The sequence below is a fragment of the Sylvia atricapilla genome, chromosome 9 (genome assembly GCF_009819655.1).
Source record: "Sylvia atricapilla isolate bSylAtr1 chromosome 9, bSylAtr1.pri, whole genome shotgun sequence".
Taxonomy (NCBI): domain Eukaryota; kingdom Metazoa; phylum Chordata; class Aves; order Passeriformes; family Sylviidae; genus Sylvia; species Sylvia atricapilla.
The window spans coordinates 26,504,979-26,520,294 of NC_089148.1; the positions used below are offsets into that span (position 1 = coordinate 26,504,979).

Here is a 15,316-nt window from a genome sequence, read left to right on the forward strand (position 1 = left end):
GAGGCAGAGGCTTTCATGTGAAAACAGAGATTTTAATGTAACCCTATGCAGGGAAATTGAGTAGGAAAACAAACTGAAGCGCTGATAATTGGTTGCTACTTTTGCTCTATTTGTTTGTTATCGTTCTGGTTGCCATTATTATCACAAGTTTGGTTCATTTATTTATTTTTTTTCCCAGGGTATTTTGAAATGTATTGGTTTGGAGCAGTCCAACTATACCATGTTTTTGTTTTGTTTGGGGTTTGTAATGACACATTTTATTTTGAGTGATCACATCCATCAGATCTCAAGAAAAAAATGGCTGCTTCCTAGTTCAGAAGAATATGCAAACAGGAGCTTAATTACATCACTTAATATTGACCAAGAGAAAGAAGAAGATGAGCTTGCCAGCTCATTTCCAAAGCATGTTTTGTCCTTTAAGAGGGGAGGGTATGACAGAAAGTTAGGCAGTGCAAAGCAATTAGCATCATTCACATTTTATGTTGCGCTAGCATGGTGCTCTCTAGCAGCAAAATTCAAACATTCTTTGAATGGGTTAATAAAAGAAGAAATACAGTCGGCATGCAAGAAAAAGGTTTCCAAGAACAAGCCAAAATATGTCCCATTCTTCTAAATTTATCACAGCCATGTCACATTATCCTTGAGACTGCCAGGAATGTCAATTTTTTTGCAATTTAAAAAAAATATCTCATTTAGCACCATATGTTTGGTTAATGTGCCTGATATATCCTGCGTATTCTTTAGTCCATCCATTTCTAATACTCATTTTCTTTTCTTTCTCTTTTTTTTTTTATCCTCCCCTTGCTAAGCCATATGTTACAATGCTGGTCATCCTATCGAAGCTCCTTTCGGGAGCTGAGAGCGAGGGGACTCTTGTTTAATCACCCAGAAAAACTCTGAATTCTACAAGTCTCACTTAGGTGAGCAGTCTCAACACTTGAGTTACTTGTAGGTGCCTATAAAAATCAGGCCACCTATGAGGAGGCACAGTGTGTATTAACTATGAGGAAGGAACTAAAGGTAAATGGCTAAATATTGAATTAGGTGTTTAATTTCTGGCACCCACGTTTGAGACTCTTGGCTAGTTTTAAGGGTCTTCTGCTCCGTACCTAATGAGTTTTAACACATTTAGCGGCCCCCAGACCACAGGGCCCCTCCTGTGCTGCTCAGGGATGCAGGAAATTAAAAAGTTAAGGCTGAAGGTAGCTTGGGCAGAGCTGGGGATGCATCCTGGGAGGACGGGGCTGCCTTGCATGGCTTTCCTCAGCATTGGTCCCAGGAGCCAGCGATTACTGGGGACCACTGCACTGCAGACCAGATTTCAGCACTTGACAGGACCCTGAGGAAGGGGCAGTGCCAGCTCTAAGGACACCTCTGAGTCCCTGCTCTCCTCTCTCTGCTCTCTGGTGCAGGGCAGCAACAAATTACCATCTCCCCCAGCCCGTCTCAGCTGCGCTGGCCGGTGGATAGGGAATGGAGCCAAGGATCCTCCCTGTTCCCTGCCTCTTTCCATCCATCTGCTCTGAGCAAGGAATAAACAAGAACAGCCAGAACACAACGGCTGGGTAACCCAGGTGGGGGTTAAAAGTGTTCCTTACTATTCTGTGGATAGGACTCTTGTCCAAATCACAGTCACACCTGGCACTTTTAGGAAGCACAGCTTTCAGAATCCAGGTCTGAGTCTCCTCTGAATGTTATTTAGAGCGAGAGGGGAAAAAATCAGACTTTGTCTGTTTTCATCTTACGACAGTTTTTAACTACAGAATAAATGGAGAAGTTAATTGCTGAACAAAAAGAAGAAAATAAGGGGATTTGTGGCATAAAATGCAGATGGGAGCCTGCGCTCAGGCGTGTTACTTTAACTCACTGTACTTGTGTTCGTGTGATTCGATATGTGTGCCAAACATATATGGTCTGAGCCTGCTCCCTTTAACATAAATCTGCTTTATTCACTGGACAGAGGGAACCTGATCAAAGACCATGATGGTGCTAAATGGAACAAGATGTGTACTTTCGTATTTTTTTCCAATAGGAAATATTAATTTGACATCCGTTTTTCAGCTGAGAAGAATTTTAATTGCAGTACACAATAAGCAGAAAATTCAGACAACAATAATCTTGAAACTGTTAGTAGCATTATATTTCTATCAAGGAAATTTGTGTGCTTTTTCAACATTAGAGCCTTCTGAATTTTCATTAATTTGGCATTTCCCTAAACACACGAGTTATTATTTCGTTCATTCCACATCATGCATCACACCCTTCTGCTCAAATGCATAATGCAAGCGCAAATGGGATCCTTGTCCTTGGGAGACTCTGGTTACTGGAGCCATTGGATGTTGAAGTCCCGTAGAAAGACTTTCCAAAACTCTGCACTTCGCAAACCTCCAGCCCAAGTTTAATCAGTGAGTGCACAGGAAAACTTCGTGTTCCTCATCTTCTAAAGGGGCACTGGAGCATTGTGATGGGTTTAATTCCTCTACCTCCTTATGTTTGCCAGTACTAGAAACGCACCACATAAGAGTCTTCCTTGAGTACAGCTAAAGGTCTTCAAATGTTCATGTATGAGGCTGATATATATTTAAATGGACCAGAAAATGATGCGTGAGAATTGAATGCACAAATCCTCCCCAGAACAAACAAGTGTCTGCGAACCTCTTTTCCATGTACCTACCACGTGCCTTACTAAAAAATCAGGTTTAACTCTGATGGAGTGAACGGAGTCACAGCAAGAGGAGAACAATCCCCCTTCTCTCCAAATCTACACCTGAAAATCCATCCAATTTCACTTGATTAATTACTGACATTATTCTACCTGCACACAACATCTCACACAACAACTCCGCTTCTTGTCAGCTACATTGGTAGACCAGCTCATATTCATCTCCAAAGACCTTTGAATAATTACCCCAATATTCCCAGAAGCTCTCTGCCACTAGACTCTTGATGGAGATTTCATAACAAAAGCTATGAGTGAAACATGGTCTGGATCCTCCTTCCCAAGGCACACTAGGAAAAGGAATCATGGAAGCTCAGGTATTACCAGATGGACCATGAACTCGACAACATGCAGAACAAACAGATGATGCAGAAAAACAAGTCGGCTGTCGAAGACAAAAACTGATACATGGGAAGCATTTTTCAAGGAATTTTCATCCTTCTGTGTGAATTATTCCAGCAATTCCACTGAAATCAGTACCAACAGAAAGGCTGATCAGCTGCTTTATTGTGGTTTTTTTTAATTCCTGGGGAATTCCTAATTTCAAGCTTCTTGAAATGTTGACGGCTATGCTCCTGCCAGTCATAGTAAGTCTGTTCAATTTAGTGCTGAGCAAACTTTGTCATCAGCCGAGATATGATCACACTGACTGCCATCCATCAGTTTACTGTATTAATTGCTCCAGTATACACAAAATACAACACAGATGGAAATTCACTCATCCTAATGAAGTGCTCTTTAGTTTCCACGTTCTGAATGGGTACTGGCTCCCCTGGTTGCAGCCGGAGTTACCATGATCACTGATTAACTACCTGCCAGCGGAGCACCTCGCTTCACAAGGCTAAATCCAGCTTAATAAACAGTGATTTTTTACAGAAGAAAAATGAAAGCTCCCCCTCTATCCACTTATCAAACTGCTGCATATGCATCACCAACACACACATCCAGTTTCCTCAGAACTCGACATCTGACAGATCATCAGGAAAACAGAGCTAATCTATCCGTACCCATCAACATCGTATCATAGGTGACTGCCAGATACTTAAGAAGCCATCCAAAAGAAATGTCACAACTCTTTTTCAAGACACTACAAAAGAAATGTTCCAAATAAAATAAAGCAAATGCACGAACAATAAATGAGCCAAAGAACTTAATAAAAAGAGATTGATTAAAATGAGGACCAGAATGTTCAAAAGGACTGAGAGAGAGAGAGAGAGAGAGAGGTGCCAAAGGCGCATTAAATGGATTCAATGGCTTTTAGGTTTTAAATGCTTTTGGACTCCTCAGCAAGTTTTAGCCAAAAATTATAATTCAAGTTAGAGTCAAAATTCTGATGTCACTTAGGGAAAAGAAGGGTTGAAACTTCTCCTTTGCAAATGAGCACAAACCCATTTACCAAGGAGAAATACCACTTTATAGTGATGGACAACCTTGCATTCAGAATTTTAAAGCCGAGCGTTACAATATTTGCAATTATTTTTAAATCCTACCCCATGAAAGTCTGCCTGAATTGTTTGGTACAACGTTCTCACAGAGTGTATTACCTTGTCTGTCTGTATCTGTGTTTACAGCATCATCTGGATTGTTTTAGGTCGCTCAAGTTAGGCTTCATTCCTGCTCTGCCACCCAAGCAGTTCTTCCAATAACTAATAAGGTAGTACTCAACATCTTACCAATTTTTTCAAAACATAATCTCATGAGTTATATATTTAAAAACTTTAATGAGAAGAGCAATAAACAGCAGGATAACAGTCCAATTCTGCCTTTGAGTTAATGTCAGCTTCGGCATATTTTTCCATTGTATAAATATATTGCAAGAAGAATAAAAAAAAATAATTCTAATGACGTCTTTAGACATCTCGTCTAAAATTCATGACTACATTTGTTTCATTTCAAATGCTACTTGAGAGTTTTTCAGCACACTTGGCAGATTAGATATAGCAGCAGGGACAAACTGCAGCCATCCATAGGAGAATATACCTTTATGTGGGTGCTTTGGGGATGGAACATCTATAGCTGCAAGGCAAAAAATGCCATCATAAATTTGGATGGCATTTACAAAGCCCTCTAAAAAGTCTTTGCATATGATTATAGCTGAGGTATGATATTTTTGCAAGTAAAAGACCCAGAATAGATTTATGTTTCAACTATATCTTCCTGAGATGCATATGGATCCTAAATTGCGAGTGATACTAACGGGAATCTTAGTAACTGAAGAGGATGGAGTAAAGTTTTTTCGGGGGGTTTATTTATTTATATATTTTCCTCAAAAATCATTTGCTCATTATTTGCATGTCATCAAACCATCATTGGCTACCCAGGCTGTATATAACAATGATGGCTGCTGAACGCCCCAGGCATGAGATGGAGATGGGTAAATATGCAGATTTTTCTCGACTTGTGACCTCAGTTACTGCATGGTAATGTTTTCAAATGACTTTTATGATGACAAGACTAAGTTTGGTGCTAATATTGGTTTTGAAGATTTAATCGGTGTACACTGCCATTGAACACGTGTTTTAATTAATAAAAGAGCTGTGGTCAGGATTGAAAATAGCCCAGGTGATTTACCACGGACTGGAAAGCCACCTGATTTCTGCACAATTTGAGGTGAAGAGTTTATGAGGTTATTCCAAAGGAAGAAGGAGTTGCAAACTGCATTCGTGTGCATTGTACCAAGGGATTTATAATTTGGCAGGTCGGGAGTGTACTCATGGAACTGTTCAGTTTTGGCATCCCGTGGTTCTCGGTGTTTTTACCCTCTGACTGCCCGTGTTTGACAGTCACGGGACTGAACACTCTGTAACACCAGAAATCATTTGTAGCTGACCTACAGCTGCTGTGCTCCTTCCTGGGAATGTCCATGTCCAGTTGCACACTGGAATGGCACTGGGGACCTGCCACCACCAGGCAGAGAGACTGAAACCACTTCCCCACAGGTGAAATCAGACGGGTGAGATCAGCCTCCCTTCTCTGCATTCCCAGTGGCTCCAGGATTCCCCGAGGGAAGGCAGAGCACGGCAGCTTGGCTTTGGCATCGTTTCCAGAGGAGCCTGGATGGCCCTGCTGCCTGCAGGTCTGCTCCTGGGAGCTGCCCAAGCCCTCTGTCACCCACTGGGCAGGTGGAAACACACCTGGCAGAGAGGCAGAGGGCTCCCAGGGAAAACCCCCCTGCAAATTCCATGAAAACAGGCAGGGAAAGGGCAGAGGTGACACGTGAGTGCTCCCTCCAGCACTGGCACTCTGGGCAAAGTGCTTGGCAGGAGCTCTGTCCTTACTAGACACTGGAGAATCCACACCAGTGGGGAAGGCACCTGGGACATTCCCCCCCCAAACCAACACAAAAAACTCTGTGCACCGAGAACGAGAGCATTGGCATTGTTTGAATAAGCACACCCACCATGAAGTGCTCCGCGGTGTTCGGGGTTTCTTAGATATCCTGATTTTATAAAAGAAAGTAAAAGAAGAAAAAAGAAACAAGGTGAGAGAGAGCACTATCATATTTTGTAGCAAGCAGGATACTGTGTGAAATCTTGGCCCAGTGAAGTGATAAAGGGGAAGCTTTCAGTTTGCTTAAGGGAAAACTTACGAGCAAATAGCGAAATTACCAAAATACCACATTGCAGAAAATGGGTGCATTTAGGTTCAATTAAGCTGTAAAAGGGAGATGGCACTTTAGCTTACAAAAACCAAGGGACACAGGGAGCTATCAGAAGCAACTTTACAAGATTTGTGTGCGTGAGGATGCTGCTTCACTGGACCAAGAAAGCTACAGTATGGGACAGGATTTTTCTTTTATCAGACACTTTGGCTAGATAGCTTTGTCCAACCTCAGAAACTGCTGCTCTGGCATTATGAAATAATCCTACATAACTTGATCTCATGAGCTTAAGAACACAGAAAAATAGCCATGCCAAATCAGATTACAGGGATCCACCTAGTCCAGAATCCTCTCCCTGACAGTGGGAACTAATGGACGCCTAGAAAAGAATAAAAAACCAGGGAAAGCATACAGTGGTAATTCTCCAAAACACTCTCCCAAATGATTTGTGATTCAAGGACTTCTAGGACAAAGTTGATATCATGGTATTGAAGCTGCTCGAATCCAAACGCACAGATTTACATCCCCCCCCCCCTCCCCTTTTTTTTTTTTTTTTGGTTTTTTTTTTTGTTTTTTGGATTTCTACCCCATGAGATTTCTACCAGTCACACAGAAAAGGTTTCACAGTTTGGTGCTGGCAAGTCCAGCGTTCTTGCCACTAACTCAGAATGAGCTAACAGCTTCCAAAAGCCCAATGATGTTTTGTGTATAAGAGCATCCAACACTTTTTCCTACGTAAAAAAGTGACGTGTGCTGAGGTGCTCTAAGTGTAAATACTTTGGGAGATTTGATTTTTTTTTTCAATCTTAAAAAAAAAAAAAAAAAAAAAAAAAAGAAAAAGAAAAAAAAAGGCACGAATCTGGCTGTAAATTGATATTAACATTTTTCAGTATATGTGTAAAACACATGTTTCAGAAGAATAGAAGAGAGAAACTGTCACTCACTGGGAAGCTTTAGAGCTATCTGGCTCCCTGGGAAACTGCATGCAACTATTCTGGTGTCCAAGGGTTTGACCAGTGAGTTTCCTCTTCCTGCAAAGAATGAATGCAGAAGTAATAGAAAGTCTGAGGGGGAAGATTTTAGCAAATGGCTAAAGATAATCCTATTCTGCCCACTCCAGCAGGTAGGAAGCAGGTGGTGGTGGTGGAAGAAAAAGGATGGGAGAGGAGAAACGCCTCCGTGTCCCTCCCAGGAGCTGGCACGGGGAAAGGCAGGAGGCTGCACTCGGAGAGACCCAAAGCTGAGCCCGGTGAAATCCCTTTGTGTGTGGTCACCCCAGCCCCAGCACTGCCACACAATGTCAGCACGTTCTGCTCTGATTCTCCGGGGCCTGGCTCTGACTCCCTTTCAGGATGGAGCACAGCTCACCGGCACTGGGGACTGAAATTCAGCACTCTGGGCTTCACTAGCACAGAAATCCCATATTCTCAGACAGGAACACTGGCTTCTTAAACATCCTGCTTAGTTTACTATCTACTGTTCAAGGGAGTTTTTAGGAAGTTTTAATTTTCTAATCAAATTGGTGCCTACATGTGAATTTTTTACTTCATTTATTAAAAAGAATCAGTAAAAGCAGGGGTCTGAAAAAAAAAAAAAAAAAGAAGCTTATCCTTACATTTTTGATGGCATATTGACTTTGTAAGAGTCTACAGGCAGGAGTGATATATCAGGGAGTCCCTATAACTTTACTTAAAGCAAAAATTAGAAAGTGATCGGAAAGTTTTATAGAGGAGAGCAGAAACATAATTTTAAGCCTCTTAAAATTGCCTGAACTGTGAAATCAAGTAATGAACACTAGAAAAGGATCTGTCAGCTGGAATCAAAGCTTAGACTAGTCAGCATTTTCTTCCTAAACCTTATTATGGCAGAGATTTTTCATCTCTGCACTCTGTTCAGCCCAACAAATAAACTGACTTGACCTCCACCTGTTACCCGGTGAAGTTCGCTGTCATCTCTGACTAAACCCTTTTCTTTCCCTTCAAAGCCCTCGGCACCACTGAGAAGGTGGGAAGACACAGCTGTGCACTGACTCAAATTGATACCAGTTCATAACCAGACAGCGTTTCACAGTACAAATTACAAGCAACAGAGGGGAGGGGGGGAGAAAAAAAAAAAAAAAAAAGGAGAAAAAAAAAATGTAGTGCCAATGAATTCTGGAAGGGGGCAACATTTTTCATCCATTTAATAATGAGATTTTCATAAAAAGAAGTTATTTTTCTTTTTTTGTTGTTTGGGGTTTTTTGGGGGTTGTTTTTGTTTTCTTTTCTTTTGTTTTCTTTTGTTTGGTTTGTGTGTGTGTGTGTGTGATATTATGGACTAGCATTCGAGGCAAGAAACATTTTGCTTATGCCATAACAATAAACCTGTGCTAACACCACAGAGGAAGGAATGAAGAACATAATGGAAGCTATTTGTGTTGCTTTTATATTTCATAACTTGAGTGCATTACACTGGTTCAAAGAGGTTCAGCTCCAATTGAACGTAGGTTTCTAGACTTAGGAACAAGCCACAGCTGTATAATGCAACACTGCTAAATAAAAATAATTAAATATTATGGAACACAGAACAGCAAGAAATGTGTCATGAGGAAACCCATGTAGCTGCTGCAGTCGTTTCTTCAAATATATCATCATGGCAAAACCGTGTGAGAAGCTTTCTAATACAAAGACATATCAGAAAAAGCCATTTCATATGAAGTTGGACTTCTCTGGGTGATTAATGCTACGTTCAACAAAGGAGACAGTGTCTGTCTAATTACATTAAATACTTATCTTCTAGGGATTGGCAGGGTGTTTCTGCTCAATGTCACTTTTCATGACAATGTAATGATAGATCCGTTTACTTACCAGTGCCATTAGCAAAAATTGTACTGTTTTCTCAACTGCCCTCATATCACGAAAATATTTGATTAACATACTGCAGCTTATCTAATACTCTAAGCAACATATTCTGCATAGTTTTCTCTCTATTAAAAGAACAAGATTACAGCTTGTAAAATTTTTATTGCACTCACACAGAAATAAATGAATAATGTGTGATAATAGTTCAAGTACCTTACTAGTTCACAGAACAGGTTTATTTGATTTAGAATATTAACTTGTACTTAAAATATTAAGATTTTGGGGGAAAACAAGCAAATAAACTAAGTCAGTACTCTGAGGCACCACTTCCCATCCAGGCTTTAGTTATTATTTCCTTTTCATTTCAGCACATGTTTTGAAACTTTTAATACCTTAGGGGAGGAGAAAAAAAAAAAAAAAAAAGGCAAAAAAGCTTTCATTCCTTTGCTGAAAAATAGATATGGCCATCTCCCAAGTCTTTAAAATTCACCACATCGTGAACTGACTCTTTGGAGTCATGCTACTGTGCCAACATCCAGCAAACAATAACCCTCTGGAAGAATGTACCCAGCCAAGGCAGTTTATATAGTAACAAGATAATTTCATAAACTTATATTGAAGAGCGAGGCTGTGATGTAACATTCTAGCAGTATATATCAGCCACCTGATATTTACTAACAAGGTTAAACTCCTATCTGTTTGTCTCAGCACTCTTCATAATTCACTTTTTAATGGATGGACAGGAAAAGTCAGCAGTGTATGGCACAGATCATTTCTGCAATAGGACAAGACAGCTTATGGCAGTAGCTGCTCCAAAACACCCTTCCTGTTCCCACACAATCACATCAAGTCTGGACTTTGCAACTACAGCCCTTCAGATCTACTCGTAAATCCTTTCGGGGCGTGTTTCCATCTCCAAGTAAATCTCTGGTAAATTTGAAAAACAAAGGATGGTGAGGAGGATCAACTGGTGCCACGTACAGAGCATCAGTCCTCAGCTGCTTGGGATGGTATTCCTGGGCAGGAGAAGGCACGTGGGGAGCTGCCTTCCTCCTGTGAGGAGTGAGGACATCAACCCCATTTTGTTACAGCTCCTCACGCTGCCACGAAATGGCAGCAGGACGCACCAAAAACGACTCGTACGAGGCACAGATCGACACAGCCATGCAGAATCAACCAAAAAAACTGCCTTAAAATCCCTTGCAAGTGACTCTTGCAGTGAGAGGATGACACCACAGCCAACTGCCACATGCGACTCTCCAAATTAATAATGGATTTAGGATATTCATTCCCTGAGCTGCGAGGGTTCGGGGTGTGTCTGCAATTATCGAGATATAAGTCTGACACACATTATCCTTCTATCAATGTCATTTCCCTTAGTAGCCAACAGATTATCAGCCAGCTTTGTGATATTCCAGGTGTCAAAGAAGAATTAAAACCACAACAATTGCACAAACAAAGGGACAAAAGATGGGATACGTGTTTCTGAGCCCTGCATATCAATTTAATATGTGCAGCTGACAATGATGCAAATGTCCTCGGGAGAGAGGCAGCAAGATCCGTGCCCAAACATACACACACCACTGTCAGCAAGATGGCAGGGAACAGAAGCAGTAGGATTCCCAGCCCAGGACACATGCCTCAGCAGGCAGAGCAACCCAACGAAACAATCCTCTGGTTGGGGAGAATTTTGGAAGCACCTGATATGGAAAAGGGCCCTAAACAAGCCAGATGGTACTTTTAGCTGGCAGCAGAAAGTAGGAGACAGCCAAAAACATTACAGCATTTCCCCAAGAGGCCAGCAAATCGATTTTTAACCATTTTTTTTTAAAGTGATGCTATGAATATGAAAAATAATGTTTCGATGCCTTTTTAAATCGCTAATTTTATGGATAATACACTTACAGAGGACACAACTGGAAGAGAGGAGAAAGCAAGGGATTTTGACTTTCCTAGGGTGGTTGTATATTTGACATCGAGTCTCCATTCAGTCACTGCCACTGTTTACACAGAATTAAGCATCAGTTTTTGTTCTCGGTTTTCCACATAACATTAAAGAGAAAAATCCAGAAAAAGTGGAGAAATAGCACTGTAAAATCACAATAGCACAACAGTTCACAGGGCATGGGAGAGATGTCATTTGTAAGCCTCCTTTGTCCTCTTAAAACCTTCCCCCCTCTCAAATTAATGGATTTCTAGATGATCATTTTTTAACAGAGGACAAACAATTTCTTTAATACTTACAAGGTACCATTTGGCGGGGGATTTGCATGTGAAATACAGCTGTTTGGGGGAACCTTTTAATTTTTAAAACCTCCAAACAGCCAGAATTTGCAATCCTGCCTGGATGACAGGGGTCTTTTCAGGGATCAGTCTGATGAAAGATGCTTGGACAGCCAGGAGCAGCTCCTTGCAGAGCACCTTTAGGCTACGTGTGGCCGAGGGGATTCCAGTCAAGGATGGAGAACAGAGGTGGGTTGTAGGGACTGAAAGGGCAAAGAGAGGCAGAGGAGTCATGAACCAAGTGGGGATGAGCCTCAGCCTCTGCCTCAAAGCTTCTCCTCACACGTAGGATTGGCCACTCTCTGAGAGGAAGAGTCAGGATGATGCTTTACTTCCAATTGCTGTTATTTTGTTTAAAAGTAAAAGCAAGCCTTAAGACAGGGTTAAGCCTGGACTACATCCAAAGTGCTTTCTCCTGTTCAGAGCAAAGTACTGCATTAGTGTGCTGGATCAGGGATAATACTCCTGGAAACAAACGTGGGCTGCTGCAATAAAACACTAAATGTGAAGAAAGATAATCCATACATATATATTTTTCAAATCTCGTTGATTGTAAATCCTTATTTTTTTTTTTAAAAAAAGTATTTCCCTCCTAAAAGTGGAACCCAAGATTCTGCCTCCAGCCCTTGCTGAGATAAAACAGTCCCATTTTTTCCACAGTGCTGCTCTTGGAGCTGCAGATGCACCTCACTTGTCTGGCTTTTCGGGGTTCAAAGATCTGCACGCACATCTATAGAGGCAAATGAAGACTGTGCACAAAACAGTAAAACAGCCTATAATTTTCCAGCTAATTTTAGCAAGAGGATCTCTTATGTTATGCTTTTTGGTGTATATCACACTAAAAATACCATCGAGCACTGATGTAAGGCAAGAGCAGAAAGGATGATGTCAGTAGAGCTGTGCCAGAGTGGTGAGGACAAGCAGAGGTGGAGGATGTTGTGGATCTCCTGCTCTTCCCTGAGCAAGATGGAACCAGGACAGAGCTGTAGCCATGCTAGATGCTGAGGTTTAAGTTTCTTTGAAGCTGGAAACTGAAAGAACTTAAAACATCATCCCTTCTTTAGGCTCTCTGGGGGGGTCACTGCATTCACACCGTGAGCTCTGGGGTGGAGGTCACAGAAAACCCACTTGGGGTGAACAGCACTGCTGCTGCCACAGCACACAGGCATTTCTGCAGGTATAAGATGTCTCTGCAGCCACTCAGCCAAATTGTTACCTGAGCTGAGAGGCTGCTAGATGGATTTCTGTGCTTCCCTGTGCTCGCTGACTGCTGCGGTCAAAGTGTTGGGCAGCACTTAACTTGAAGGAAAGTAAAGAAAGTAACTGGGGAATGATTTATTCACTACTTCTGGCAGTGAAAAAGAAAACCACTAAGAAGCATCCAGCAAAATTATCAAGCAGCAGACAAAAGAAGTGGTTCTTCCTCATGCAGCACTGAGTAAAACTGGAACTTTCTGCCATGGGATGTTGTAGAGGCCAAAATAAAGAATGGGTTAAAAGCACATCTCTGAAAGGAAAGTTCACTGAAGGCAGTCAAACACACAGATGTGAACAAAAACCTCTGGCTCGTGAAACCAAGCTGCTTGCTGCCAAAATCCATGAGGCTGTACTCTGAAAAGCATCACTGGATGCCTCTCCTACTGTTGTTATCTTTCCTTAAGTGTCCACCACCAGCTCAGAGACAGAAGACTGCCTGTCTAGGTGAGAAGAGACATTTGTTCCTCTCTGTGGGCAGATTTCTGTAGGCTGGGAAATGCTGTATCTGGCAGTTGAGAAGCAGGAAAATTGCAGTATGCATCTCGCACAATGAAATTAAGGAGGATTGCTCCTCACCTGGTGCAGAAGCAGGAGCACATCTAAAGTCAGTGTGGCAGAAGGTGTGGGAAAGAAAGAGAATGGAAAAAAAGAGATGAGGTTTGGTCTTCTTCCTGTACCTGGTCCTGTGCCATCTTCTGGAAGTGTCCAAGGCCAAGCTGGATGGGGCTTGGAGCAACCTGGGACAGTGGAAGGTGTCCCTGCCTGTGAGATGAGCTTTTAAAGTCCCTTCCAACCCAAACCATTCCGTGATCTTGTAATTCCTCCTGTCTCCTCACACCTCTTCTCGCAGCTTTTATCTCTGAGTGAAAATGTTTCCTTTAAAATAAAGCCTGTTTTCTCCTCTAAAGCCAAGATCAAACATGTGCAGGGAGTACAGTAGCTGCACTGTGTGCTAGGCACTGGAGTGATGGGTGTACTGGGAATGGTAATAAACAGTGCCCAGAGCAGAACTTCTGCATAAAAAAAGGGTGTATGTTACATCTCTTCCCCCTCTCCCCTGTCTCATGCAATATTTACACAGCTGTGCTTTGTAAAAAGTGTAGGGGGGGGATTATTATTATTTTTTTGTAATTTATTTACCTAAGATAGCCCAGCATCTGTTTTGTGGTGAGCTTCTTTCACAAAGTTTCACAGTTGCCTTGACTGATGCAAAAGGAGGTCATGCTCCTCACTCAGTGATCTTAAAACCATTTGTTTCAAACACTTAGCCATTCTATTTGGCTAATTTTGTTCTGTTCTTGTGGTTTTGGTTTGTCCTCTCCTTGGAAATGTGCATCCCTGGGGGAACCGATCTGGCTAGGTGAGTATTTTAGTTATCTGTTTTATAAAATGCAGAAGTGCACAGGAATTTGCAATAATATGCATCATTTACTGGCTCTCAATATGCACTGTATATTGGCTCTGAGGATTACTAATATTTTCCAGCTGCTTACAAAAAAATAAAAAATAAAAAGAGTTCAATGGAGTCTTTGCAGTGGGTCCTTTCCCATGACTGCCTACACAGGTGATGAAGACTTTCCTGTGTCCTGAAGAATTAATAAGCCTGAACATTTCTATACCAGCAGCATACCACAGGAGATAAAATATTGCTTCTGCTTTCCAAACACATTAGAAAAAGCAAGTCTGCTGATCTCAACTGCTAAGACAGCACATGAAAGGAATGTAGTCCATTTCCCAACCAAGATCTAATCTATAGGAGAGTTTATAGATCCAAGTCAACATCCTGAATTGGTCCCAGAAGCAAACAAGAAGACTAGTTCAATTTTTGGAAGACTACTTTTAATGTGTTTAATGCCATTTTGCAACTAAACAGCCCCATGCTGCACTATCAGATGATCTTCAAGGATCTCTGGGTCCAGAGAGCTGTCTGGAGATCACAAAGATTCAGGTTCCACAGATCCCAAATCAGCAAGAAATGCACAGCCAGAGTCAACCAGAGGAGCTTCTGTCTTTCAGAGCTCACCAGTGGAAATAAAGCGTCTGCTTCTGTCCCAGTGCCAAGGAAGGTGGTAGTGAAAAGTGAAGCCCAAGACACATCACTGTCTTTGATTTTGTGGGCTGTTGTGGACAGAGGTTGAGGGCTTCCCATCCCTGGAAGTGTCCAAGGCTAGGCTGGATGGGGCTCTGGGCAACCTGAGATGGTGGAAGGTGTCCCTGCCTGTGGCAGGAGGTGGCACGGGATGGGCTTTGGGATCCCTTCCAAGCCAAACCAAGCTGTGATTCTTTGATTCTCTGATCAACAATGGATGGCAGCAAAATGTTGCTTGTCCACCAAGAAACTCTGGCCCATGGATGACCAACACAGCCCTGCCATGCCAGGAATGCTGCTCTCATTGCAAAGCAATGTTCCAGCTTTTGTCAGGGAATAGTTTTCTATGCAGGAAATCCTTCCTACATGTCTGAAAAAGGATGCAGGTGATGTGAATTGTGTCTGGTGACAGAAATACCCCAGGTGACCTTACACTGTGACAGTGCACAAAAGATCTGCTTTTCTCTCGGTCACAGAGGTCAGTGAAAGCAGCACATAGGGGTGGTGTTAGCACCAGGCCAGTCAAA

General features: G+C 42.0%; 1 protein-coding gene across 11 annotated transcripts in view; it reads right to left on the minus strand.

The window, feature by feature from the left end:
* The window catches only part of NFIA (nuclear factor I A), a 250,775-nt gene that overhangs the window by 55,619 nt on the left and 179,840 nt on the right, over positions 1-15,316 (minus strand). For 5 of the 11 annotated variants that reach the window (XM_066325386.1, XM_066325387.1, XM_066325385.1 and 2 more), the window contains 2 exons: positions 7,265-7,351; positions 6,120-6,158 (listed from right to left, as the gene is read on the minus strand). The exons of 5 other annotated variants lie outside the window; for them this stretch is intronic. In XM_066325386.1, coding sequence (XP_066181483.1) covers positions 6,120-6,158; positions 7,265-7,351 — 126 coding nt within the window. The remainder of the gene's footprint in view (positions 1-6,119; positions 6,159-7,264; positions 7,352-15,316) is intronic. One more of the 11 variants, XM_066325388.1, reaches the window with a different exon arrangement.